The sequence below is a fragment of the Marmota monax genome, unplaced genomic scaffold (assembly GCF_021218885.2).
Source record: "Marmota monax isolate L192 unplaced genomic scaffold, Marmota_monax_Labrador192_F-V1.1 WCK01_AAM20220418_F8-fsc00015, whole genome shotgun sequence".
NCBI classification, from domain to species: Eukaryota; Metazoa; Chordata; class Mammalia; order Rodentia; family Sciuridae; genus Marmota; species Marmota monax.
Window position 1 is genome coordinate 814,169 of NW_026692194.1, and position 12,017 is coordinate 826,185.

Genomic DNA, 12,017 nt, shown 5'->3' on the forward strand with positions numbered 1-12,017 from the left:
CTAGTGATGGTCTAAAATTTGGGGGCCAACAGAGGTGAGGCAAAGAACCTCACCCCCCCACAGGTGCAAAGTCCTATCCACAAGTATGGCTGTATGCTGGACCGGTAGTCAGTGACGGGTATGATCCAATTGCAGTGGTACCAACCTAAGACAGGAGGCTGACGCCTAGAGGTCAGTTCATCCGATGACGGGTAAGGACCATATGTTGAATTGGACTGCCTAACAGGCACGGTCCCTAAGCCACATGCTTGTTGTTTAAACAGAGAGGGGGAGATGTTGAGAGCCACAGCCAAAGGGGCCCCAGCAAACTTCCAGCTGCCAGCAAACTTCCAGCTGCTGGCTGATGATTGGCTCACAGCGGCCCCAGCAACATCTAGCTGATTGGCTCCTCGGCCCCAGCAACATCTAGCTGATTGGCTCCTCTGCGGTGATGCTCATTGGACTGTTTCCCTGCCCTTTCAGACCACGGAGCTGCTCATTGGGGGACTTTTTTGGCTCCGCCCAGGTGACCCAGCCAATCGGCCTCAAGAGCAGGAGGATTGTGGGAGGTGGAGAGAAGCTGGTGTGGGAGAGAGAGGCTTGGGGAAAGCCGGTGGTGGCAGTTGAGGCTCTGAGGGTTTTTCCTGAGAGACTATTTTGTTTGTCGTGTGTGGTTCTAAAAATAAAGTTAGTTTCTTTTGACAAGTGGCTCCTGATTGTGCCCAGCCAGACTGCGGCACATCTCCAGCCCTGTTTTGTATTTTATTTAGAGACAGGGTCTCAGTGAGTTGGTTAGCACCTCGCTCTTGCTGAGGCTGGCTTTAACTTGCAGTCCTCCTGCCTTAACTCCTGAGCTCCTGGGATTACAGACATGTGTCATGCCTAGCCAACACCTCATATTTGAAAAGCAGTTTATTATCATTTTCTTTCTCATTTAATTCTCACAATGTTGGGAAAGAAGCACTTTAATCCCCATTTTATAAGTAATGAAAGTTGAAACACAAAGATGTTAAGAGCTTTGCATAAGGAAACAATTAAATGGTTGAGCCAGATTTAAAAATGGAAACATCTTACTCCAAGTTCATTTTTCAATACACAGGTAGAAAGGAGCTTGTTTGAAACTGTGGGATACTGAACAAAAGGTTGAAAGGGAAAAAAGCAAAATTTCTAAAAATGTTTTTAGTTCCCAAAGGATATTCACCCTCTTTTCACTACACAACCACCAAAGTAACCAATATCAATTTTACTGTGTACACTCTCATTCTTTTAAAAGTAGTAATAAAAATATTTTAAAATGTTATGTGTCTTAAATTTTTTTCCATCCTGTTAAAATACTATGGATGCTATTTGCAACTAGATTTTTTTTTTTCTTTTTACCCTTATTCCAGGTAAATCACATGGATCTAATTACTTTAAAAATATGGAATAATTTAAATATGACTGTTTCAAAGGACACCAATTTAATTGAATAAATATTTATGAAACACCTACTATGGACTGGGAACTCTTACGTGCATGCTGGGAATACAGCAACCAACAAAAGAAAAATCCAGCTCTGAGGCTTCCACAGTTCTCCAGCCAACCACTTTCATCTTTAAGCTTTAGCATATGTGTTTGTCGATGTCAAATATAACTCGCTATTTTAATAGTTGAATAAAATTCTGTAGTATAGTCATGCATTTCTTTATTGGGTGACATTGCTTTTAGATTTTTATTTTTGCAACGAATTTGTGATGAACACCAATATCACATACATATTTATACACAATATACATAGCTTATTATTTTTAAAGAAAAGCAGTCTGACCTACGTGAATAAAAACTCACAGACCCATCCATCTATGACTGATCTCACTAATCTGCTCCTGTATTTCCCAGGTGTGCTCAGAGGCTCTGGTACTATCCACCTAGGTGGTGCTGAAGCAGGTATTTAGATCTCGGCCTTCTGAAGCCATTTCCAGCCCCAATACGCTTAGTTCCCCAAATCACCAATTGTCGACCAGTTTCTACCCAAGGACTTTCAAATCACACTTAATATGCAAATCTAAACTCGTGAGGTGACACATGGGGTGCTTTGCCAGTAATCCATACCTCCTCTTGGCCTTTGTCACAAGCAATGCCTCAGGCACATGCCAGTTGCCTTTTACAGGGTTAATAGCTCATCCTTCGAGATGTGTACATATATGTGTCTAATTACACCGTGTCATTCTTGAGATAAGATATGTATAATGGAAATACACACCTACAAGAAGGTGTCGCTCCTTCTTGTTAGTGCATTCCTAATCCAGTGTGGCTCTCAGCCCCCATTATATGGAACTGCGCCTTCCCTCGGCCATTTCCCTTGAGCTTTGGAAAGACTTATTTCCTGAAATTTAAATCACGAACTAGCAGTTTCCTAAGCCACTTCCCCTCTCTCGCCCCCCCCCCGCCCCCATTCTCCTCTCAGCCTTCTCCTGCTTGGCTGGGGCCAGATCCGCCAGCAGCAGAATCCACACCCTCCGGTTGACCCAGGCGATCTAGATTCTGAGGGTCTTGCTCCTTGGTATAGCAGTCGCCTTATCCCAATGCCTACCGTCCCCCACATCCTCTCCTCCCGCCCGGTGCTGTTCTAGGAGGAGCCTAAAGGTCCGCTTCCCCAGTTGAAGGGGATTGTGGTGCGTAAGCGGGATTAACTCTCTCGCCCCCAGCTGTGCTGTGCCGATCTGCTCGGCGGCCAGCGGGTCTCAGGGAGCCCTCGCGTGCGTGGAGGGCTCAGCAAGAAGAGCGGGGGATGGGGCAGCTCGCGCTCTCCGAGCAGTGTCTGGGGCCCGCTTCCTCGCCCAGTGCGGCTGGGGGACACAGGCTCCGGAGCTGCTGCTCGAAAGCCCGGGCGGAGGGCGGTGACGGCTCCTAGTTGCAGCCTCCCTTTCACCACCTCCTATTCCCTCCCCGCGCTTCCTCTCCGCCCACCGCGCTCCAGCCACTTGGTCGCAGCCGGCTGTGTCCTCCGACCCCCGGCGTCGCTGCGCCAGCCCCTCGCTCAGCGATGGGGGACCTGCCAGGCCTCGTGCGCCTCTCCATCGCTCTGCGCATCCAACCCAACGATGGTCCGGTGTTCTTTAAGGTGGACGGGCAGCGCTTCGGCCAGAACCGCACCATCAAGCTGCTCACCGGCTCCTCCTACAAGGTGGAGGTGAAGATTAAGCCCATCACGCTGCAGGTCGAGTAAGTGCTGGGCGCCGGGTGGCGCTTGGTTACTGGAGGAGGACTGAGGCCCCTGGAACAGACTAAGCTGCTCCCGATTTTTTTTTTCCTTGTCTCCCTTTGCCCAGAAGACTCGGGACGGGGGGGGGGGGGGGTAGGGAAAGAGGTCTGCTCTCTGTCCCCGCTTTGGTCCTCTCCTCTGCCTGTCCCTGGTATTCCTGATTCCTGCTTCCCTCCACCCATTGCAGTGACCTCAGTGGGTCCGTTTAAATCAGTGACAAGAAGCCAGAGGGGGAGGGGGCGGTGTTGTTGTTTTTCTTGTAAATTGCTTTACTGTCCACCCTTGGAACCACAAGGGGAGGGTTGGGGCAGATGGCAGAAGGTCGCTGCAGGGTTCATCTACCGCAATCCCAGCCCTTCTCTGCTGGGTCCTGGCGTGTCGCCGGCTTCTGCTGGCGAGGCCAAAGGAAGGAGAAAGGGTGAGAAAGAAGTGTAAAGGCGGAGGAGGGGCAGTTATTGGTGTTCCCTGAGGGATTCTCCCCACTCCTCCATCTGCCTTTTGGTGGCAGGGGACCCCCAGCGCGGGAAGAGCAGGAACAAATCTGAAGGTGTAGCTTCTGCTTAGGCCTAGTGTCACGGTTTTCCATGCCCTCTACTTTTTTCTCCCTAGCTATCTGTTCAGCCTGGTGATGTCGCCTGGGATTAACATCCTCACTACAAGAGGATGTTTTTTTTTTTTGTTTTGTTTTTTTTAATTTATTCGAGGCAGGGATTATCTCCTCCCAGCTACCACAGGGATGACATGATGCACCCAGCAGACCTCTGGCGAGTAAGTCAGTAGCCTATGGGAGAAGAATCTATGGATGGGTCCTTTACCTCTCCGCTTCCACCTAAGCGATGTGTGAAATCTCATCTGGAAGGAGGAAATAAATCAACATTTATCCTAACATATGCTGGAGAAGGGGTTTTGAATCCCTCAGACACGTCCATAGTTTATTATAATTCAGTAATTTATATTAGCCTTCAAGGTGCAAGGATATAGAACCACAACTGGATGGTTTCTAGGGTCTCTGATCTACCTATTTATCGGACCCCCCCCCCAAAAAAAAAAAAAAAAACCCCACACATACACGCACACAACTCCATACATTTCCCAGTGTTCCCTGCATCTGGATATGATCCAGGCTTTTCCTTTCCCTTTCCTAGAAACCTCTTTTCCTAACTTATCTATTCAATATTCCATTTTTTTTTCAGAGTAGTTCTCTAGAGTTAAAACAAACCTAAAACTATTTGTTAATGGCAATTTTTTTTTACTTACATTTTAATTTTATCAAGGATTTTTTATCCAGTGGTTCTAACTCAAAGGTGAGTGTACATCAGAATCACCAGGAGAGCTTGTTGGAACAGATGGCTGGGGCCCACTCTGATGTCTCTGGCTTGCTGTCTTGGGTGGTACCTAAGATAAGAGTGTATGTCCTAACATGTCCACAGTAGATGTGGATACTGCTGGTCCAGGGACTTGTCTTTGAGAACAATGATCCTAACACACCAGAATGGTGCCAATAAGAATTTCTGGTGGTATAGCAGGCTTGAGAAAAAGTGCCTCAAACAGGACCCATGAGTGTTGGAACAGAAAGAAAAAAAAAAAAATACAGAGTTAGTTCAACTAGTCCTTAATCTGACCTGCACATAAAGATCACCTCGAAAACTTTAAAATAAATTTACGTGTACCAAATTATATCCCAAACCAATTAAACCCTATCTCTGGGGTTTGGGATGGGACTGGATATAGTTAGGTTTCTAATAGCTCCACAGGTAACTTTAATGTGTAACTAAGGATAAGCAATCCTTGATACAGTTCAACTCAGCCTTTATGTGTATCTGGATGAGAATACTGAGGTTAGCCCAGAGAGTAGTTAGTCTATGATCACATGATTGATTAGTTGGAGAACTCAAGCCTCCTGAACTTTCATGAGTTTCTTGGTGGTTTTATTTTATTTTGTTTGAGATGGGGGTCGCATGATGTTGCCCAGGCTGGGTCTCTTGCTTTCTTGAGTGGCTAGAATTATAGGTACATGCCACTGTACCCAATCAGAATTTTCTATCATATAAATATTTCTCCCTTAGCCAAACTCTGTAGGTTTCCTGCTCGGGGTTTTGGTCTAGACCAAGACAGGGTACCTAACCTAATTCCTACTATATATGGTCAACTCAAGTTCATTGCAGGAACATTTCCATTGGTGGTGTGCTTGTCCCACTGGAGCTGAAGGCTAAAGAACCTGATGGAGACAGAGTTGTTTATACGGGCACATATGACACAGAAGGTGTGGCCCCAACCAAGAGTGGAGAACGGCAACCTATCCAGATCACCATGCCGGTAAGGCCTGGTTGGGAGTGTGGGGGATGTGGTTTCAGGGCACATGGGAAGTATAGAAAAGAAAACAATCACTATCTCTGTAAGAAAAGGTGTACCGAAGCCAATTACTGTGGAAATTAGGTTGAGTTTCCTTCGTGGATCTGTTAGAACTAGGTAATTAATGCTGTTTTGCATAATAGACTGACCCTATAAACACCAAGTAGGTGGTACTGGAAGAGAAAGTACCTACATTGCCATTTTTCCTATTACATACTGTATCAGGACTGGTTTAGATAATTGACCCTGGGGTTTGGGATGGGACTGGATATAGTTAGGTTTCTAATAGCTCCACAGATAACTTTAATGTGTAACTAAGGATAAGCAATCCTTGAAAGAGTTCAACTTAGCCTTTATGAGTAGCTGGATGAGAATATTCCTATTCCAAGTAGCCCATAAAAAGTTGATTTCAATGACATTTTGCTATTTAAATCTAATCTAAATGGAAGAGGCCCTCCAAAGTGACTTCCATGGAAAATAGTAAACCTCTCAGTTATCTAGTCCTACTAGATAATAATAGGTCATCCTCTGTATCCACAGGGGATTGATTCCAGAACTCCCTTCAAACACCAAAATCTGTAAATGCTCAAATCCCTTATATAAAGGATTTAGTATTTGCATATAACCTATGTATATTCTCCTGTATACTTTAAATGATCTTTAGATTATGATACCTAATACAATGTAAATGCTGTGTAAGTGGTTATTATTATTCCCTAAATAATACAATAAAACAAGAAAAAGTCTATTCATGTTCAGTATAGGCACAATTTTTTTTTTTCTGAGTGTTTTCAATCCAAGGTTGGTTGAATTCATGGATGCAGAACTTATAGACACAGAGGGCAATCTATATGTCATAAACAAATTTATAGCCAAGTAATATTGACCCCCAAGTAAAAATATCAAATTGGTAAAAGGATAGAGTTGAGAAATAGTTAACTATACATGCAAACACAATAGGGGAGGAAGTAAGCTTGCCAAAACACAGGTAAAGGAAAATTCACCTAAACTGCAGCTATAAATCCTGGGCAGCCTTTTCCCATTGCAAGAATGACCTTGAATTGTCTCCCTTCTTGCTTTATAGGGGGGTGTTACAGAGGTTCACAAATATATGTGTACATAAGAATCTCTTTTGGTGTTTAATTAGAACCAGTTCTAGGTCCCACCTCTGGTGATTTTTAGTTCAAAAGAGCTGAGGTAGGGCCAAAAGAACTGAACTTTCAACTTGCCTACCAGCGGATCCATCCTGATGAGGAGAGTCTGTGAAATGTGCTTTGAGAAATGCTGATCTAAATAAGAGCTAATTCATCCAGTCCTTTGAAACATTCAGGTTTCCTTGTGCCCAATATACTTAAAACAACCACAATGGCAACATAAGGAAATAATCTGGCAGCCCATCCCTTTGCATCCTATATTTGAATTATTTTTGGAAAGAATTCTATTTTTCATTAGAGATTCTTCAACAGAGGAAAAAGTACAAAAATGGAAGAAATATATAATTCCTGCAAGAGATAACTTAACATTTTTGTGACTATTCATACTTAGTTGTTTCTACTATGTCTTTGAGTGTATGTGTATGTACTGGGTATCATTATATATGTGTACTTTTTTCTATTAATGTGCATCTTTAGATGGCAAATAAAAATAGATGTAAATATGAAACATAAATTTGAAGTCTATCCGGACACTCATGAATGTATCAAATTATTCTCAGTCACTTATCACTAATTATTAAGTATTATTAAGAAAGCTACATTTAAAGCTACACTCACTTCTGCAAAAATTGCCTAATGTTTTCTTGGGACAGATTTCTAGAAGGAATTTGCATGCTAAGGCATCTTATAATACTGATCTCTAGGAAAGTTAGGCACCTTACATTCCAATCATCTGCATTTAATTGCCCATCTCCATATGCACTAGGAATAAAAATTTAAAAATTTTTTTTGAACTTTTTCATCTGAAAGGCAGTGTATTCTAATTTTTGTTTCTTCAGTTACTATTAATTTGAAATATTAACATGTTCATTTATAGTTTGTACTTTTTTTGTGGATAATACGTTCATAGCTTTTACTCATTTTATACTTGTGTGCTTACTGATTTTAAGAAATCTTTAAAAATTATAGTCATATTTTTTGTGGCATCTTAAGTGTGCTCATTTTGCATAACTTTGCTTACAATATCAATTTAAATTTTCATGTATTCCAAAATATTAGCCTTTACCTTTGTGGTGTTTGTAGTTAGGATCCATTCAGCTTGAAAAATGTTCTCTAACTCTAGCATTAATAATGTGTACATATATACACAATGCATTTGTATATTTTCATTTGAACTCTTATGGTCTCATTTATTAAATTTCAGATTCATTAGATCTAAATATTGTTTCTACTCATATGTTCCTAATTGAATACACTTATCGATGTCCTAAAACAATTATTTCAGTAATCCATTCTTCTCTAATCATCATTTCAAACTAATTTTTTAAATGGCAAATTTAGTATATTTCCACACTTCTAATCTATTCCATTTACTCTTACACCAATTCTAGTGCCAATACTGTATTGTTTTTTTAAAATATATTTTTTAGTTGTAAATGGATCTTTTATTTTATTTATTTATATGTGGTGCTGAGGATCGAATCCAGGGCCTCACACATGCCAGGCAAGTGCTCTACCACTAAGCCCTGATACTGTATTGTTTTAAATACATCATTTTTATAATTTGTGTTTATGTATTTATAACTGATCACCTGGCTGAACTTTCTTACTAAAAATTTACAGTGAAATATCTTGGATTTTTAGATAGAAAGTCATAATCTGCATATGACTGTGTCATTTTTTGATTATTTTTCCTTCTCTTATTGCATTATCTAATGACCCTAAAATAATGTTGACAATCAATTGTGTCGAGGGGTATCCTTGTCTGCAGGATTTCATTGTTAGGTACCATTTTAGTTTCAGATATTTACTGTGTAAAACAAACTTTTTCATGTTCACTAAAAGGTGTGATTTTTGTTTTGTTTTTATTGGGAGATATACTGAATTTCATCCAATTCCTTTTTCCATCTCTAGATACTTTATCTCCTTTGATATATTAATCAATGAGTTATATAATTATACCTTTTTAAATACTAAACCACTCTTTAATTCCTAAAATAATATTTTAGTATATTGCTCTATTTGATTTGCTCAGATTACATTTAAGATTTTTAGAATATTAATTATTTTTTATTTGCTTGTTCGATCAGCAAATATTTCCTATATTAGACACTAGGGGGAAGAGTAGTGAACAAAATAAACATCCCTAACTATACAAGCTTCTAAAACAAAGGAGAATATAACTTTATACTGCCAAATGTTATATTAAACTATATTGTCAAATATAATAACTATTCATTATTTTCAAAAAAAAAAACATATAAAGTAATAGTGCATATGGCATATGGGGGAATCTTACCCTAGTTTAAGACTTGGGAGATGACTTTCTTGAGAAAGGAAATAAGGATGAATAAGAGTAGGGAGAAGAGGGAGCATTCTAGGAAAGAGAGGCTGCAATAGTCAAGAGCTGGGAGAGAGCAGGCTATGTTCTAATGGAGGAGAGAAGCCCAACATGTCTGGACCCAACATGACTGGAATTACAGTGGGACGAGTAAGGGTGAGATATTATAGGAGGTGGCAGTTGGGATATGGTTTGAGTGTGTCCTCCAAAGGTGCATATGCTAGAATCTTGGTCCCCATTGTGCCAGTGTTGAGGTGGTAAAACATGTAAAAGATGAGACCTAGAGCCAAGTAGTTAGGTCATGAGGGCACTGCCTTGGAAGGAATTAATGCTGGTCTCAGGAATGGGTTGTTATAAAGCAAGGCCACCCCAAGTACTTGACCCCTTCTGTATATGGTCATTTCCCTTTCTACCAAAGGTTAAACAGATGGAGCTGCCTGAACTTAGACTTCCAGATTCCAAAACTGGGAGCTAAATAAAGATCTTTTATTACCTACTCAATACTAGGGATTGAACCCAGGAGTGCTCTTCCACTGAGCTATATTCCCAGCTTTTTTTTTTGGGGGGGGGGGGTTGGGAGGGGGACAGAATCTTGCTAAGTAGCCCAGGCTTGCCTCAAATGTGGGATCCTCCTGAGTAGCTGTAGTTACGGGCAAGTGCCTCCAACCCCAGCCTCTTTTCTTTATAAAATACTTACTAACAGGTATCCTGCTATAGCAACACTAAACAAACTAATATATAAGACCTTCTTCCTAATTTGATTTATCCTAATGTCTATAGGAATTCATTGAAAGTTTTTTTTTAATTTATTTTCATTTATATATGAGAGTGGAATGTTACAGTTCTTATTACATATATAGAGCACAATTTTTCATATCTCTAGTTGTATACAAAGTATATTCACACCAATTTGTGTCTTCATATATGTACTATGGATAATAATGACCATCACATTCCAGCATCATTTTAACCCCAAGCCCCCTCCCTTTCCCTCCAACCCCTCTGCCCTAATAGTTTTAAAATCAACTTTGAGATATGATTTACATATGTAAAATGCACCAACTTTAAGTGTACAGTTTATGCATGCTTTAACAAAAAGATCCTACTTTGTGATCATCACCCCAATACAGATACAGAACATTTCTACCACCCTGAAAATTCCTTCATGTTCATTGGTATTCAATCCCCTCTATAGCCCTACCTGAGCTTTCTATCTCAATGTGTTACTTTTAACTATTCACCATTATTATTTGAATAGAAGCATAATGCTGTATCTAAATTCTTTCATTTAGTATAATGTTCTTTTTTTAAATTTTTTTAAAAACATTTATTCTTAGGTTTTAGCTAGATACAGTATCTTTATTTTACATTTATGTGGTGCTGAGGTCGAACCCAGTGCCTCATCCATGCTAGGCAAGCACTCTACCACTGAGCCACAACCCCAGCCCTATTATAATGTTCTTTAGATTCATCTATGTTGAAAGTATCAGTAATGGTTCCTTCTATCACTGAATAATACAAATCACATTGTAATACATTTATACCCTTACTCATAAATGGATATCTGGGTTGTTATCAGTTTTTGGTATTATGAAAAAATCTGCAATGAATTCGAGTCTTAGTATAAACACATGTTTTCATTCCTCTTGAGTTAGTAGTATCTAAGAGAGAACTGCTTAGTCACAGGATAAGTGTATATTTAACTATGTAATGTATGAGGATTTTAGTTGATTTATATACTTAAGATATGCCAATATTTTAAATTTGGAAATTCAAAAGACCTGGAAGAGCCAACACAATTTTGTTTTATGATCTATATTGTAGGCTTTACAACAGAACTAAAGATTTGTATTCAGAGGTTTGTTTGTTTGGGGCTGCTGTAATCCCTGTGAATTGTTATGTAGATTTTAGAATGAACTTGTGAATTTCTCCAAAAATTGGGATATTAAGTTTATGTTAAATTTATAAGTGCTGGGCACTGTGGCTTGCTTGTGGTATCAGCTACTGTGAGGCTAAGGCAGGAAGATTGCCCAAGTCCAGGAGTTTGAGGCCAATATGAACAAAATAGCAAGAACAAAGACCCTTGAACAAACAAACAAACAAAAGTCAATTTGGGGAGATTTGACATCTTAATATTGAGCTTTCTAACTCAGGAGCATAATATCTCTATTTAAATCTTTGTTAATTTTCTGTTTTTAAATCATCTCTGCAAGTCGGGTGCGGTGGCTCACGCCTGTAATCCCAGTGGCTCTGGAGGCTAAGGCAGGAAGATTGTGAGTTCAAAGCCAGCCTCAACAACAAAAAAAAAAGGTGCTAAGCAATTCAGTGAGATCCTGTCTCTAAATAAAAATACAAAATTGGGCTGGGGATGTGGCTCAGTAGTTGAGTGCCCCTGAGTTCCATCCCCAGTACTCACTCCCAAAAAACAAAACAAAACAAAACAAAAAAACTCTGCAATATGTTACAATATTCCCTATGTAGATTTCATATATACTTTGTTAAATTTATCATTAAACAATTTATATTTTATTTTATTATAAGTGGAATTATCTTATTGCTAATATGTGGAAATAAAACTGGTTTTTATTGATCTTGAAAACTGAGATTTTGCTAGTCTCATTTATTAATCCCCATAATTCTTTTATAGAATCCGTAGGAGTTTGTACATATACTATATTTCATCTGTTAAAAAAAATGTTTTTCTCCTTTCTTTCCAATCTGTATTCCTTTTACATATGGCCTGATTACAATGAGTAGGACCTTCAATATGATGGTAAATAGAAATGATGAGAGTAGTCAGTCATTCTTGTCCCTTGACCTTGGGGAACAAGAATTCAGTTTTTCAACATTAAGTATGATGTTGGCTATATCGTTTATTATTAGTCTTTTTATAAGGTTAAGGAAGTTCCTTTCTATTTCTAGTTTACTGAGCATTTTGACCATGATT

The 12,017-nt window shown here is 39.7% G+C and overlaps 1 protein-coding gene across 2 annotated transcripts in view; it reads left to right on the plus strand.

Moving 5' to 3' along the window:
- Window positions 1-2,450: 2,450 nt before the first annotated feature.
- Window positions 2,451-12,017, plus strand: part of Cnrip1 (cannabinoid receptor interacting protein 1) — a 33,256-nt gene continuing 23,689 nt past the window's right edge. The window contains exons 1-3 of one of the 2 annotated variants that reach the window (XM_046422550.2): window positions 2,451-2,633; window positions 2,939-3,183; window positions 5,389-5,539. In XM_046422550.2, coding sequence (XP_046278506.1) covers window positions 3,005-3,183; window positions 5,389-5,539 — 330 coding nt within the window. In that variant the 5' untranslated portion in view covers window positions 2,451-2,633; window positions 2,939-3,004. Of the gene's footprint in view, window positions 2,634-2,684; window positions 3,184-5,388; window positions 5,540-12,017 lie in introns of those variants that run through there. The other variant, XM_046422552.2, reaches the window with a different exon arrangement.